We start from the raw sequence: 14,938 nt of genomic DNA on the forward strand, positions 1-14,938 counted from the left end.
TATTTGATTTGAGTATCTCCACTATTTTGATATCATATTTTATATCATGAGTATTGACCTCTGGAATATCAATATATGATATATGAACACCAAATACTCTGAGTATTGGCATGCAAAATATCAACATATGATATTCACCAAATAGTTATTATATATATGTACTTAAACAACTCATAGACTATTAAGCGAATGGCATCTAACACTTAGTTGTTGATTTACAAGATATCCATCATGATCTATTTCAACATTTACATAATTTTTTATTATGACTTAATTTATTGTAAGATCGTCACCTTTCAATAACTTCTACAAATACACATGATGATAATTTGGAACTCATCACTTCCTCATGATGTACATAGGGAGAAGGTACATTAAGTCATGCAATCATATTCATGATACCAAAAGTTTCTATAAAGTCAAAAATATGTCCGATTGAGATATGATCAAGATCTTCAAGGATCAACTAAAACATATATTCTATCCACTGCTTCATATGAATGTGTCAAAATCCCTCTAAACATCAATATTCTGAGCTCCTTATCCAATGTTGACTCAGATGAAGTGTTAGACTCCCTCTTTTTCCTAAAGAAAAAGATCAAGGCAAATAGCTCTTATAGTACATATTCGAAATATAAATAAGAGAGACAATAATATAATATTTAATACACGATCTTTCTAATAAAATATAGATAATTATAAATTAATGTCATTCCCTCTTACTTTGAGAATGATTCCTATTATTCCAATATAAAAACTATCTAATTAAATATATACATTAAACATATATGCATATACTCCATCTTCTATATGCATACTATAGTCTATATTTCCAACACATTATTTTATAAGATGGCTAATTTCCCAATCTACATTGACTTTTATTCATAAGAAGTTATTTAGAAAATATAGTTACTTTATACATATATAATCATCATATAGTAATGTCAAGTTATATGTAAGGATTATATATATAAATATTGTCATTGATGAAATGATGAAAATAAATTATATTACCTTATCTTGTATGAGATGCATTTTTTGATACTTTGATAAGTGGACAATATTCTTGAACACTTTGATAATTGGCTGAATCTATTATTGATTGATAACTTTATCATGTATATATATAGATTGTTCTTTGCGGCTATCTTTCTTCCACATGGTGCAACCTTCAAAGTCTCACTTGAAATATCAAATGGATAATTTGTAATAGGCTTACTTTGGAGGTTGGTAGAATAGGAGTATAGGGGATTGTGAAGTTTGATTTATGGAGGTAGGAAAGGGGTTTTGTGTAGAGTTAAATATGAATGGTTGTCCAATAGCTTGCATGGTCGTGGAGGAAGAACTCTGGAATCTTAGTGAAGTTTTTCAAGAAATATGTACATACATCTTATCTTCAACAATTTTAAAAATGTATATCCTCAAAGGTTTTTTTTTCAATAGATGAATATAATTACATGAACAATATAATAAAGAAGGAATTGATAGTATAATGTATTACATTGTTGTTAAATGTATTAGGTTAGAAAGTTAGAAAGTGGTTTGTGCATAGTTAAATTATTTAACTGATTTCTACTAGATGCACAAATATTATAAAACACCTATCAAATGTAATATCTCAATATACAAATAAAAATTATTTGATCTATTTTCATAGAAAAAGAAAGAATTATATATGGGAAATGTTAAAGATGTAATAGAAAAAGAATGGATATCTTGATGACACTAGGGAGAGTGGAAATAAGGTATCAAACTCATAAAATGATATTGAATGATTAGTTTTGTATTCAATCAAAGGGGATTGCATTTATTAGATGATACAAGTGGTCTTTGAGTGACACTCCTCTTCACAATTATGTTGGAGAGTTATATTCTCTTGTACACATCTCAAAACTCTATCCTTGCTCCTCTTGCTACTATAAGAAATGCAACTTGAAATCATTTGACTCTCTTGGGGAGATGGAAACAAAGATCAATGCTTGATTTGTTCTCTCTCGCTTTGAAAATATTCTTGTATGTATGCAAGTTGGCAACTCTATATCATGATTAAAATCTTTTGGTAAATGAATTCTTGTGTGTGTTAATTTTTGTTGCAACACATCCATGGGGATCTCATGGGCCTTTTGCATTTCCTTAATACTCCTCTTTGCCTAAGGGGTCAAGAGAATGCCTTTTTAAATTTGTTGGAGATAAGACACAAGATCTAGATGATCACATTTAAGGAATTATGGTCACATGTAGAATTTATCGCATGCAAGAAGAGAATGTTTTTGTGAGATTGTTTGTTGAAAGTGTCATTGGAAATAGTACCGAATGCTTTCAAATTTGGAAGAAGGGTGTATTACTAGATGGAATGGTATAAAGGAAAAATTTATTAAAAGATTTAAGTGGGTGATGAATGAAAGTAATCATCTATGTGTTTTTATTTATACAATGCAAACTGAAATTAAATTCATGTTGAAATGTAAGAAACCTCAAAATTTAAAGGATGCTCAATCAGAAGATATTAAAATAAATGATGATATACTTTTAAGTGGAATGGGATGTAGGAGTAAAGATGTTTGAAGGCATCACAACCTGGAATCTTTTTGAAAATCAAAATCTTAATCCAAAAAGGACCTTTACAAAAAAGACTTACCTTGTATTGTCATGGTCATTGTAAATTCTCTAATAATGATAATTTATAATTCTTAGCTATTTTAGTGGAGCAAGTCCTATTTAGCAATTGAAAACAAGATAGATGAAACGAGGAGGGGCTGAAGTGGCTCCACAAACTCTTTTCTCATTTTTAAAGACTTTATTCTATTTTTTTTCTGTGTAAAAGTATTATTTAATTAATTAATTCATATTTTAAAATTTCTTAAATATATGTTCATGGGCCACTAACTCCACAATTGCATCCTAAAAAAATGGGCAACTATTACTAGTTTAACAGTAGAATGGAAATATACTCTCAACAAGAGAAGTAAAACCAATAATACTCTTACTTTTCTCCAACATTTCTCCACCTTTAAAGAGAATAAGGCACTTGAGCTGCTCTTCACACTAAATAATGTCTTCATTCATATAGTTATAGTTTCCTGAATGAATATATAGAATACTAAAAGAGAAGTAAAAACTTAATGTAAATCACATGCCCTATTTATTAAGAAAATTGATTTTTAAGTTTGAAGTAAATGAAACCCTCGACAATTACACTCTTCTATAAGAACACAAATATATCTTGAATTTTTAAATTAAAAAATCAATTTAGTACATCTTCACCCAAATAAAAATAATTTTATTTTGTTGAGATGAAAACATTACCTTTGGTCTAGATTATAAATAGATTTTAAAGAAAAGAAGATGAAAACATTTTGAATTGAAGACATCATTTTGATCTTGACAATATTCATATATTTTAGAAGAGAAACAAAGTAGTGTAAAATAAAATAGTTATAAGGACTGAAAGGAAGAAGCTATTACTCAGCTAGATCAAAAGCCAATCTAGTAATCACTAGAGGAAAATAAAAATAGTCCTTCAGATCTGAAAATATTACAGTGCTGGCTCTAATTTGTAAAGGTTGTTTTGTATCAATACAACATTTTGAAATAGCCACCCATAGTAGAAAGAGAAAAGCAGGTTTGCAAGCCGTGAATAAGAATTTCATCGTGATCTTATAGAATTATGGCTTCTTGAGCACAATTGAAACAAGAACAATTTATTGTTACAATTTATGAGGCATTTTCTATATTTGTATTAAATGAATAAGCAAGCCCCAAGCTAGTTGGCCAATCACTAGTGCTGGAAAAATCCAAGTTCAAAAGTATTCAGTCTTCCCTCGCTGATTGAACAATGACAGCTATGGCCACTCTAAGACCAACTCATCAGCCAATAAAAAATGCAATGAACTAATCAATGTTGAGCTTAATGTATGTTAAAACCAATAAAATTTTATCAACTTCGATATCACATTTCAATTTTAATAGAAATCTGATAATTTAGAACAAAAGGCTACCTAGATTACAGATATACAAGATAAGGGGTTGGATTCCAGGAATCTTATGAAAAATAAGTACAAAGATCAAGTTGTCCCTCTCTCTATACTCATGCTGCATTCACCTGGATCTGCATACCACTAATGATGCCAAAGTTAGAAATCTCACATACCAATTATTTGTAAATTTCTTGGATAGAATCATTAAAAAGTGAGCATAAGAATACCACAATGGCTTGATCACAATTCATGATTTTCCATAACTAGATATCAATCTCATTGTATAGAATGCCTTATTCCTGCTCTCGTACTGCACCTGAACATGAACAAATTAATTAGGCACAATCTCATTTTGTAGTTAGTAGCACATATTTAATATATTATATATTGAATCTCTTGAAATTTTACCTTCATAATTATTGCATTTTGGTGTCTGTAGAGCTGATATTTAGCTGTAGATGAAGTTTCTGTAACCCACATTATTCTCATTGAAGTTAGCACTGCCTCCTTTCTGAACCATCTTATTCTTTGTTCTTTGGTTGTTGTGGCAGATATATAATGAATTTACCAAATCTTTTACATCAACCCACATTAAAAAATAAATCCAATTCTTATTGGAAGGAAAAGATAATCAAATATAGGAACTTAAATAGTGAATAAAAATGCGAGTGTGTATGTACAAACCTCTAAGCGCCAAACACTAGTGTGTGCGAATTAACCAGGAATGACAGCGTCCCCACCGATAAGATATTTAGAGTTTGCATTGGCAGCTCTTTAACAATGAATTACTTATAAAGGTAAAGATAGAGAGGAAACTATGACACAGAAGATAAATGTTAAATGTCATATTAATCTAATTTTCAGACTACAGACAGTAGAGAAAGTATATTTGTCAACGTTTAATGATTTGTATACCAATTGATATCCAACCAGCAAGACAATACTATTGTGCCCTTCAACATCTTCCAGATGGAAACTTCAAGATATAGGAGAGTAGCAAAAACTAGTTAATATCTATATGTAATAATGACAAAAATTAAATATAGGCAAATATTGTCCTATTGCTCAGAAAGACCTTGGTAATGATGGTGAGAAGAATAAAATACTAAATTACTTTTCAACCAGAGATGGCCAAAGCAAGCGTCATCATGTAAAATTGGAATAATCCTTGACCCAGATCTACATTGAGGTTTTCTTCTTGGCAAGCAATCAAACTATAATGCTTGTCTCTTCCATTGAAAGTTCATTTCTCTAATACCTGTACAGAAATCTCACCATTGGAAAGGGTATGAAAGAAAATCAACATGAGAACAAAGAAACATGACAGTAAATAGGAATAGAAACTTCCTTGATTGGTGGTTGTGTATTGAAAAGCCTTAGCAAACTTGTTAAATAGAATGGAAAACAAATTACTGTGTTACTACATACTATGAAAATGATGGCATGGTAAGATAATTGATAATGAAAAAAATAAAAATGTTTTAATGATGGGAACCATCTATTGCATTCTTGTGACTTTGTAGATGGTGCCATAAATATGATACAAATTTGTTTTCCTCACAAAAATTTCATATCAGATCATTCATCATGTTCTAAGCAAACTGTCTTGAGTGTCTTTTATTTTATTAATTATTGTATACCATGTCATGTTATCTCATTTTATATAAAACTAATAATAATTTATTAATTAGTAAAAATGAAAAAGCTTTGAATGGTTAAAAGATAAAGAAGTGATAAATGAAATATAGATCAATGAGTTTGACCTAAAATAAGTGTATAGGATTTTTGTTTAATTTCATGATTATATAAATATAGACCTTTTTTATATAAATTGATATATTAAGCTAAAAAAATGTAAATTATAAAGATCTTATATTTCAAACATGTTTTATTTCATTTTCAATAGAGTAATTGCAACAATGAATTACTCCAACAATGAATTTATAAATGATAGTTATATGTTGGATTGATCATAAAAGATCTTTTTGATTTATTTTAATAATTACTTAAACAAAGATCTTATAAAATTTTCATATAGAGATTGCTTCCAAACTTAATAATTGTTTTTTATAAAAAAATTAAATATTCTCTTGCTAAAAAGAGATTGAATTAAAATTGGATGTACTAGTAGATACATAAATCTAATTTGAATTCAATCTCGCTCTCTCTCAGTTCCTCTTTTGTGGGGCAATTTAAGACAAATTTTAACTAATTGGTTTCATATTAATGATATTGTGTATAAACTTTTGATATTGTTTTATTATATATTTATTATAATAAATCATGTAACAATTATTTATAGGGTTTGAAATTCTAACATTTTCAATAATATTAATAGTTTATTTTATTGTTTAGTTTAAAATATTCATAATAATTTAAGTTCAATTATTTAATTTATATTGTACTATTTTAATTCATTCTAAAATGTAAAGATATTGATTAAATTTATTTCAGATATTTTAATGAGTTATTTTATTTATTAGATTAATATTTTATATGTTATGTTTGTCTTTTTAATTAATTAGAAAATGATATATAAAGAATGCTAAAAATAATTCTTTTTGAGGAATATATTTATTTTAATAAACTGGTAATTTACATAATATATAATAAAAATGATATTTTTCTTAATGGTGTTTAATTATTTTATTTTTGTAAAATCTGAGAATCTTTATTGCTTTCATTTTAGATTTTATTGAGTAATTTATATCATGATCATAGGAATCTAATCTATTTCATAATAATATTGTCAACTTTCTACCAAATTAAAATAAAATAAAATTGAAGATTCATATAGAATTATATTAAAATAAAATAAAAAAATCTTAAATAAAATAATTAACAAATAAAAATAAAATTTATTTTAATTTGATAAATTAAAAAGTTATATTAGAAAAAATAAAACTTCAATTCAAAAAATAAAATTTTCAATATAAACTATACTTTATACAATCTGATATTCTTTCAAATGAAACTCATATTTCACTCATCAAATGAAAAAAATCAGTAACATATTAACATATTCTTCCTTTTTCCAATTTTATTCTAAACCTAATACTCTCTTTCCAAGTTTTTCTGATATGTTTACCAAAATAAAACTAATCATATGACATGAATGGATTCATCAACATGCCCTAAGAAAGCTATTTCAAATGAGATTGAAATCGAGCCAATATAAACATGGAAAACTAGTTTATTTTTTAACCAATGACTTCAAATATAATAAGACAAATTGATACTTACTTAACAATATTACAAATTGCAAATTTAATTGTTTCAGAGATTCCATAGACTGGCCATAGACACAATTTACTAAAATATTCTAGAATCGGGTCTGTATAAGGCCAATTCAAAGGCAACATTCTTCCATTCAAAATAACTCGAAACTAACGTTTTGTAACCCAAACCGATGTGCAATTTCAAAAACTATAGAGTAACTTTAACTTTGTAACCAATTCCTGATTTGTCGTTATTCAGACAAAATAATAATATTTTCAAAATAAAAATGTTGGATTCACACAATAAAAAAAATATTCTCCAAATCTTGAAATTAATACAAACTATATGCATCAAACCTAATTTTAAAAATGTCGTACAATAGAATTGCTTTGAACAAAACCCAATATCAACTGTCTTTAAAAGTTACTATAAGAAAATTTTAAAAAGATAAAATACACTTCCAAAATAAATATTACAACACAATCTTAACTAGAGGTTCAGTTGAACTTGTCCTTCACTCTAATTGTCACATTTAACTGTGTGAAAAAAGTTATAAAACTACATATTCATTCTCATCGAGACATGCACAGTTTAATTTATTCTTAGTTATTTCATTAGTTAATTTTTTCTAATTGATTTATTATTAGAACTTAGATTATAAAAGATGCCAACCTAAATAATTTTTGAGAATTTTTTTGAATTTTTAAAAGAAAATGAAAAAAACCACTAACAAATATGTAATGAATCATTTTGAAAAGAGAAATAGTATTCAAAAAATATAAAAATAAGATAACTCCAAAACATTATAAGTCTCCCTTAATTTATATAGAATGCTGACAAACTATTGAAAGAAAATGAAGTGAAAACATAAATCTCCACCTATATAGAAAGGACTAATAATTTTTTTTGAATAAAACATTTATATGAGACATACTATATTTTAATAAAAGGATTTACTGGTACCTTTGAAAATGCTGACGGAAAGCCTCTACCATGCTCCCCTCTTCGCCCGTCACTAACCATGCTGCTTCCACTCGTACTTTTACAAGCTCGCCCTTGCTATCACGCGCGGAAATGTAGAAATGATAATTCGATCGCCGCCGTTGGGTGAAGACACCCATCCATACCCATTTTCCTTCCCCCAATTCGGTCAAATAGGAAAAAGGGTAGGAAAATTTGAAATCTATGTAGAGGCGTAAGTCGGGATGATCAGAATCTATAATAAAACATTTCAGAATGGCATCAGCAATGGCCGAACTCTTTGGCGGGCTCAATTTTAAGCGATTTCCGTCAGCTTCTACCACAGCGTAGTCAAGAACAGAGACATTTGGTATATCTTGAAAGAAGTTTTTCAGCAAATCCACATCACACACTGCCCTGCTGCATATCATCACTTCGCTTGGCCACGTCTGTACATTGTTTGCAGAAAGCAGAGCTAACACAAAATTAAAATGATTCATGAGAATGAAAAACTATAAATAATTCTAATTCAACTATTTTTAAATACCTCTAGGTTACTGACGAATGGTTCCACAGCTGATTTGTCGTTTGCTACGACATCTAGCGACTCCAATATCTCAGAGTGCTCTAAGCTGACTATACCCGGTGCATTCCAGCGGGTATGTACTTTCAACTCCTCCAACCTTCTCAATCGTTCCAGACCTTCTATTTTCTCCAATTTGTAGCAGTTTTCCAATTGAAATTCTTGAAGAGAAGTAATTTTTGAAAGATTTGGAAGCGATTCCAATTCTAAGCAGTCGCTTATAGTAAGCTTCTTCAGTGATCTCATGTTTCCTAAACCTTCCATCTTCTTCAATTTGGAGCACGTTTTTAATTCAATTATTTTTAAAGAAGTGATTTCTTGAAGACCTGGAAGTGCCTTCAACTCTGGACAGTGGCTTATCCGGAGCTCCTCCAATGATTTCAAAAATCCTAACTTTTCAATCTCTTCCAATTTGTTGGAGTTACGCAATACAAGTTTTTTGAGAGAAGTATTTTCTGCAAAACTTGGAAGCTCGTCTATATTTTCTATGAAAAGCTCTCGCAATGATCTCAGCTTTTCCAGGCCTTCTATTTTCTTGACCTTGCTGCTACCTTCCAATCTTAAAATTTTTAAAGAAGTGATTCCTTGAAGACTTGGAAGTGCCTTCAACTCTGGACAGTGACTTATCTGGAGCTCCTCCAATGATTTTAAATATCCTAAATTTTTAATCTCTTCCAATTTGTTGCAGTTACCCAATACAAGCTTTTTGAGAGAAGTATACTCTGCAAAACTTGGAAGCTCATCTATATTCTCTATGCTCAGCTCTCGCAATGATCTCAGCTTTTCCAGGCCTTCTATTTTCTCGACCTTGCTGCTACCTTCCAATCTGAATTTTTCTAAAGACACCAATTCTGCAAAACATGGAAGCTCGTCCAGCTCTTCACATTAGTGTATCTCCAGACTCTTAAGTTCGTTCAAGCCACGGACACCTCTGATGTCCTTCAAAACCTTGCAACACCACACATCTAAGGTCTTCAATTTTTCTGGCAAAGTTTCCAGCTCCCTCAAATCATTATTCTGAGAGAGGTAAAGAGTCTCAAGAGCGGGACAACTATCTCCACCAATTGAAATCTTGGACACTTTTGTATTCGATAGAGATACTCTCTTAAGCATGCTCCATGACCTAAAACTCAATTCACTAATTGAATTGGAGCTTATTGTTAGACTTTGAAGATAGATTGATGATTTTGGTAAACACTTCACTCCTTTATCTATTATAGTTAAATCTCTTAAGAGAGAAAGATGCTCCAGAGAATCAGGTAAAGATTTCAACTCTGGACAGTAACTTATCTGGAGCTCCTCCAATGATTTCAAATATCCTAAATTTTCAATCTCTTCCAATTTGTTGCAGTTACTCAATACAAGCTTTTTGAGAGAAGTATACTCTGCAAAACTTGGAAGCTCATCTATATTTTCTATGCTCAGCTCTCGCAATGATCTCAGCTTTTCCAGGCCTTCTATTTTCTTGGCACCAATTCTGAAAGTTTCTAAATACACCAATTCTGCGAAACATGGAAGCTCGTCCAACATCTTACAGTGATATATCTCCAGCCTCTTAAGTTCGTTCAAGCCACGGACACCTCTGATGTCCTTCAAAACCTCACAATTTCCAACCTCTAAGGTCTTCAATTTTTCTGGCAAAGTTTCCAGCTCCCTCAAATCATTATTCTGAGAGAGGTAAAGGGTCTCAAGAGCGGGACAACTATCTCCACCAATTGAAATCTTGGACACTTTTGTATTCGATAGAGATACGCTCTTAAGCATGCCCCATGACCTAAAACTCAATTCACTAATTGGAGTGAACCTTATTGTTAGACTTTGAAGATGGATTAATGATTTTGGTAAACACTTCACTCCTGTACGTATAATAGTTAAATCTCTTAAGCGAGAAAGATGCTCCAGAGAATCTGGTAAAGATTTCAACTTCTCACACCCTCCGATTTTAAGTGTAGTTAAGGGGGACAAACTCCCGACAGAGGTTGGCAATGTTATTAGGAACTTACTCCCTATCTCTAGGTTGGTTAAATTGGTCAAATGAAATATGTTACCTGGCAGCTCCTTCACTCCGGTCCAATTTAGATGGAGATCTCTTAAGGAAACCGATTCTGAGAGGCGCAACTCTTTCAATTTCTTGCATCCATTAAGATTCAAATACCTGAGCTCTGTCATCTTTTCAAGAACATTAGACTCTGACTCGATGGCGAGTTCTTCACAAAACTCTAAATTGAGATACTCGAGGAGTGTTAGCTTCTTGAAAGAATCTGGCAACGCCTCCAACTTGGTGCACCATCTCAAATTTAGGTGTCGCAATTTTGTCAACTTGCCGAAATTACTCGGCAACGATGACAAATTTGAGCAGTGTCTCAACTCCAAGTGTTCCAAAGATTTGAGATAACAAAATTCTTGTGGGAGGTCGATCAATGCATCACAATAGGTGTAGTTCACATCATTTATTAATATCTTTTGCAATTTCTCGAGGCGTCCAATTGAGCTTGGAAATCCTGCAAAACTTTGGCATCCCCGAATAGCCAACTCTCTTAACTGCAAAAGAGCCTGCTGCCCATTTTCGGTATAGTTAACTTACGATAGTAAAAAATAAAATATATTACAAAAGATCCATTTATAAAATCAGACCTTAGAAGCAAGATACTTACATCTGCATCCGCTGGCCACAAATGCTCTAGGCTCCTACAGTCGGAAAGAGTTAAAATTCTTAATTTTTTCAATGGAAGCCATGGTGGAAGATTTTTATGCTCAAAGTTGGTATACTGAAGCCAGATCAGATCTTTTGACAGCTGACTTTGTTCCTGACTTAAAATTTCTCCATTACCAAAAAATATCTTCAATCCAAGCCAGGGCACGAAGCTACACTCTTCTTGGTTTGTCTTTATTATGATCTTCCCTTGGCGTTCGTAACAGTTGTCACCAACTGCCCTTGCTACTCCTCGGACTCGTATTGGTTCCTGAATTGTCAATTGTAAAAATCAATAATATTTTAGAGCTCAATATGACTGGAGAATCTGATAGACCTATCCATGATAAAAAGAAGGCATTGACTTCACCTGTTGAGGGAGAATCTCAATAATCTGCCGTGGCGACCAAAGGCGGTATGCTGACTCTTCACTTGCGATGACCCTCCCCAAGTCTCTCAAGTGATCGTGCATTCCTATCAGACCATCTTCATCCTCTTCAACAAGACATTTGGTGAGAAGTGTTCTCCAACCGATCAATCCATGAAACTCTGCGTCCCAAGCTGCAATAGCTGCACTGCTTCTTTCTCCAATGAAGAAACAGGCTACATCCAAGAACATCTGCTGTTCTTGTTTCTCAAGTGCATCATAGCTGACTTTGAGCCTTTTTGTGATGTCCTTGTGGGGAATCTGGGAATACATATTCAACGTTTGCAGCCAATACTCCCGATCAGACTTGCCACAAAGCTGTCCCCCTAAGACCTTAAGTGATAGAGGCAGTCGTGCGCAGGCATCTAAGAAATTCTCAACGAGATCCTCAAATCCTTGCTGTGGAATGATTTGATTGAATGCATGCCAGCAAAAAAGCTGTTTGGCATGGATGGCCTTCAGAGGTTTCATTGGATAAATGGCAGACTCGGAGATGCCCCACTGTTGAAGAACATTTTTGTCCCGTGTGGTTACCATAATCAAGCTTTGATCATCGATGTTATTTTCAAAGCTCTCCTTGGATGGCAGCAGAGCATCCAGTTGGTCTATATGATCCACGTCATCCAATACGATAAGCACTGAAACAGACCTTGACAAACGGGTTTTAAGAATCTCTTTGCCTTCGTCTATATTGTCAGGGCATTCATCAGCTTTGACATCAAATTTTTTTAAAAGTGTCTTCTGCTTTTCAAGTAGCAGGCCTTTCCCTGCAGCATCTCGAACATCGGAAAGAAAAGCGGACCAGTGCATGTGAGAGCATCTCCTGTTGAAGATTTCCTTAGCGAGGGTGGTTTTGCCGGAGCCCCCCATGCCCCAGATCCCTATGATTTTTACAGAGCCAGCAGATTGGAGTGAAATCGTGTCATCAAAGTCTTGTACAACTTCATGGAGACCCCAGGATGCTTTGCAACCTCCAATGACACAGTGTTCATCAATTCCTTTACTCGATTCACCACGTATTTGACCACCACCTCCTCGTCACTGAACAACGGGAAACAACAGTTTAGAACATGCATATAGACAAAAATGTTAAAAAAGCGCTTGACAGAGAGATTTTGGAAAGATAAAACACTAATGCACGCTTCCTATTTAATAAAATTATTACTATTATACTTGCTCAATCACATATAATTATTAATTTTATTTTTTAATGAAATTTTTTTTTCTAAAGTTATATTATTTACGTATATATTTAATATACTATATCAATTATTAATCTATAAATTAGATTTCAAATGTAAAATATTAAATAATGAAATATTAAAAATGAGTCTATTTATTATAATTTATTTTAATATGTACAAATTATTTTAAAATAACATTAATATAATAAAGTAAATTTTAAATATAACTCTCATCTTTTAGTTAATCTCTTGTAATTATTCTCTGGTCAGTTTTTATCACGCTCTATTTTTAACTCTAGTTTTGATATTTATTAGTTGTTATTTCCACTTTTAACTAATATTTTTCTTTTTCTATTTATTAAAAAAACAATTACTTGAATTGTGATTTCCTATGGTTTCTATTTATTTAACTTTTGATTTTTAAAATTGAATTAGATTTTAGTTTTTAAATTATTTTAATTTTTTTATTGGTTTAGTTTTTTCTTTCAATATTATTTCTAGATTTCTATAATTTATCTAGTCAATAGAATATTTGTTAGAGATGTTATTTTTTCTAATTATTTTTTTGTATTTCTATTATTAATTTTTTTTAATTGGTAAACAGTCGAAGCCTTTGATTATATTTAATTTAATAAAAATAAAATACAATAGAGTATCTCCGTTCAAACGAGCACTGGTAGGAAAGAATAGAGAAATAAAACCTCTAGTCTTACCTAGGACCAAAGTCCTTTATTATTACATTATAAAAAGAGCATACCCTAGTTATCATACTTCAAAAATTTTATTACTATTATAAGGCAAACGGACTAGAGTCGTTTTCTGAATTTTGTATGTTTATTGGTGCCTATGCCAATCAAATATGATCCTGTATCCAAGAAAACCATTCTAGCCAAAACTATATACTCTTGGTATGTACCACTTCTGAGTTGTTTTGCTTGAAATGCACATTCCTTACTATTCTACTAATCAGTTATGCAACTTAGAGAAAACATTAGTATTGTTAGTTAAGAATAGTTAAAATATGATATTCTAGTAGGATCCTAAAAAGCTTTGATAATCCATGAGGATAAAACCGGGGTCAATCCAAAAAAGCTGATCATTTTCAATTTGATCTTAATATTCTCTTAGTCCAAACATTCTTTAATCAAACCTAGAAACTGCGTTAATTGATTAGAGTCCTACTTAAAACTAGGCTTTAGTATATTAGTCTAAATCTCACTGAACTATTAGTGATTAGTTCTTTCATATGAACAAAAATTGCTACTCTTACTTATACCAATAATCACATCTTAAAATTCTGATCTTTCTTGAATTGCAATTGTGGAAAGCTATGTAAGGTTACTTACCCTTCTAGGATACTTTGAATCATTTAAAACTCCTTAGTTTTATTATCATTTCTTCTATCTCAGCTATAAGCAGGACTTGGAGTGATTATCAAAAGATATGTATTTCATCTTAAGCAAAATTCAAGCTAACTTCACTACACCATTTAGAGGAGGCATAAAATTCATCATAGATAGAGAAAAGACATACCTAATTTATCTAAGACTAACTCAGAATTTGTCAATCAATAATTTTGCAAAAATTAGATAGCTGACTTAACTAGTTACTTTTAGTGTCCTCTTTAAATGTCCTATTCTGATTTTGTTCTTATAGGAGGTTTCTTTGTGAGTAGCTATGTGCAAAGTTCAATTTAAACCTAACCAGAGCGAGTTAGGTGCTTCATATCTACTCAATTTGCTTCCATTTTTAGTTTGTAATATGAAATACTGAAACTACTTCCTCTGTTACTGTTGAAAAGAAAGAACAAAGGATGGCTTGAAATGGCAATTAGAGTATTATTCTAATAGGCATCACCGCTCGAAAAAAGATAAAGTGCAACAGATGATCATA

At 31.2% G+C, this 14,938-nt stretch overlaps 2 protein-coding genes across 3 annotated transcripts; both read right to left on the minus strand.

The window, feature by feature from the left end:
• Nucleotides 1-3,916: 3,916 nt before the first annotated feature.
• Nucleotides 3,917-9,622, minus strand: LOC149545790 (uncharacterized). Its single transcript, XM_089790842.1, has 6 exons — nt 8,707-9,622; nt 8,163-8,608; nt 4,665-5,238; nt 4,389-4,447; nt 4,208-4,296; nt 3,917-4,111 (listed from the first exon to the last, which is right to left on the minus strand). Exons 1-3 carry the CDS (start codon nt 9,004-9,006, stop codon nt 5,232-5,234), a joined length of 753 nt encoding a protein of 250 aa, XP_089646968.1. The 5' UTR covers nt 9,007-9,622; the 3' UTR covers nt 3,917-4,111; nt 4,208-4,296; nt 4,389-4,447; nt 4,665-5,231.
• LOC149545791 (disease resistance protein Roq1-like) lies at nt 9,415-12,908 on the minus strand. Of its 2 annotated transcripts, none has more exons than XM_089790841.1 (3): nt 11,805-12,908; nt 11,397-11,705; nt 9,415-11,295 (listed from the first exon to the last, which is right to left on the minus strand). In XM_089790841.1, the coding sequence occupies exons 1-3, from the start codon at nt 12,729-12,731 to the stop codon at nt 9,628-9,630; spliced, it is 2,904 nt and encodes a 967-aa protein (XP_089646967.1). In that variant the 5' UTR covers nt 12,732-12,908; the 3' UTR covers nt 9,415-9,627. The 2 variants fall into 2 exon arrangements, with proteins under 2 accessions (XP_089646967.1, XP_089646966.1); XM_089790840.1 differs by having other exon boundaries at nt 9,415-11,298.
• Between the last annotated feature and the right edge of the window lie 2,030 nt (nt 12,909-14,938).

The sequence above is a fragment of the Cupressus sempervirens genome, chromosome 7, assembly GCF_028749045.1.
Source record: "Cupressus sempervirens isolate cs-2001-9-10 chromosome 7, ASM2874904v1, whole genome shotgun sequence".
Taxonomy (NCBI): domain Eukaryota; kingdom Viridiplantae; phylum Streptophyta; class Pinopsida; order Cupressales; family Cupressaceae; genus Cupressus; species Cupressus sempervirens.

Excerpts from the sequence above, each read along its gene's own strand:
- LOC149545790 (XM_089790842.1), bottom strand. The coding sequence starts at position 9,006 with ATGGAAGGTTTAGGAAACATGAGATCACTGAAGAAGCTTACTATAAGC. Across the intron at positions 8,609-8,706 it reads CATTCGTCAGTAACCTAGAG|ACGTGGCCAAGCGAAGTGAT; the intron begins GTATTTAAAAAT and ends AACAATGTACAG.
- LOC149545791 (XM_089790840.1), bottom strand. The coding sequence starts at position 12,731 with ATGGGGGGCTCCGGCAAAACCACCCTCGCTAAGGAAATCTTCAACAGG. Across the intron at positions 11,706-11,804 it reads TTGAGATTCTCCCTCAACAG|GAACCAATACGAGTCCGAGG; the intron begins GTGAAGTCAATG and ends TTGACAATTCAG. Across the intron at positions 11,299-11,396 it reads TGTGGCCAGCGGATGCAGAT|CAGGCTCTTTTGCAGTTAAG; the intron begins GTAAGTATCTTG and ends GAAAATGGGCAG.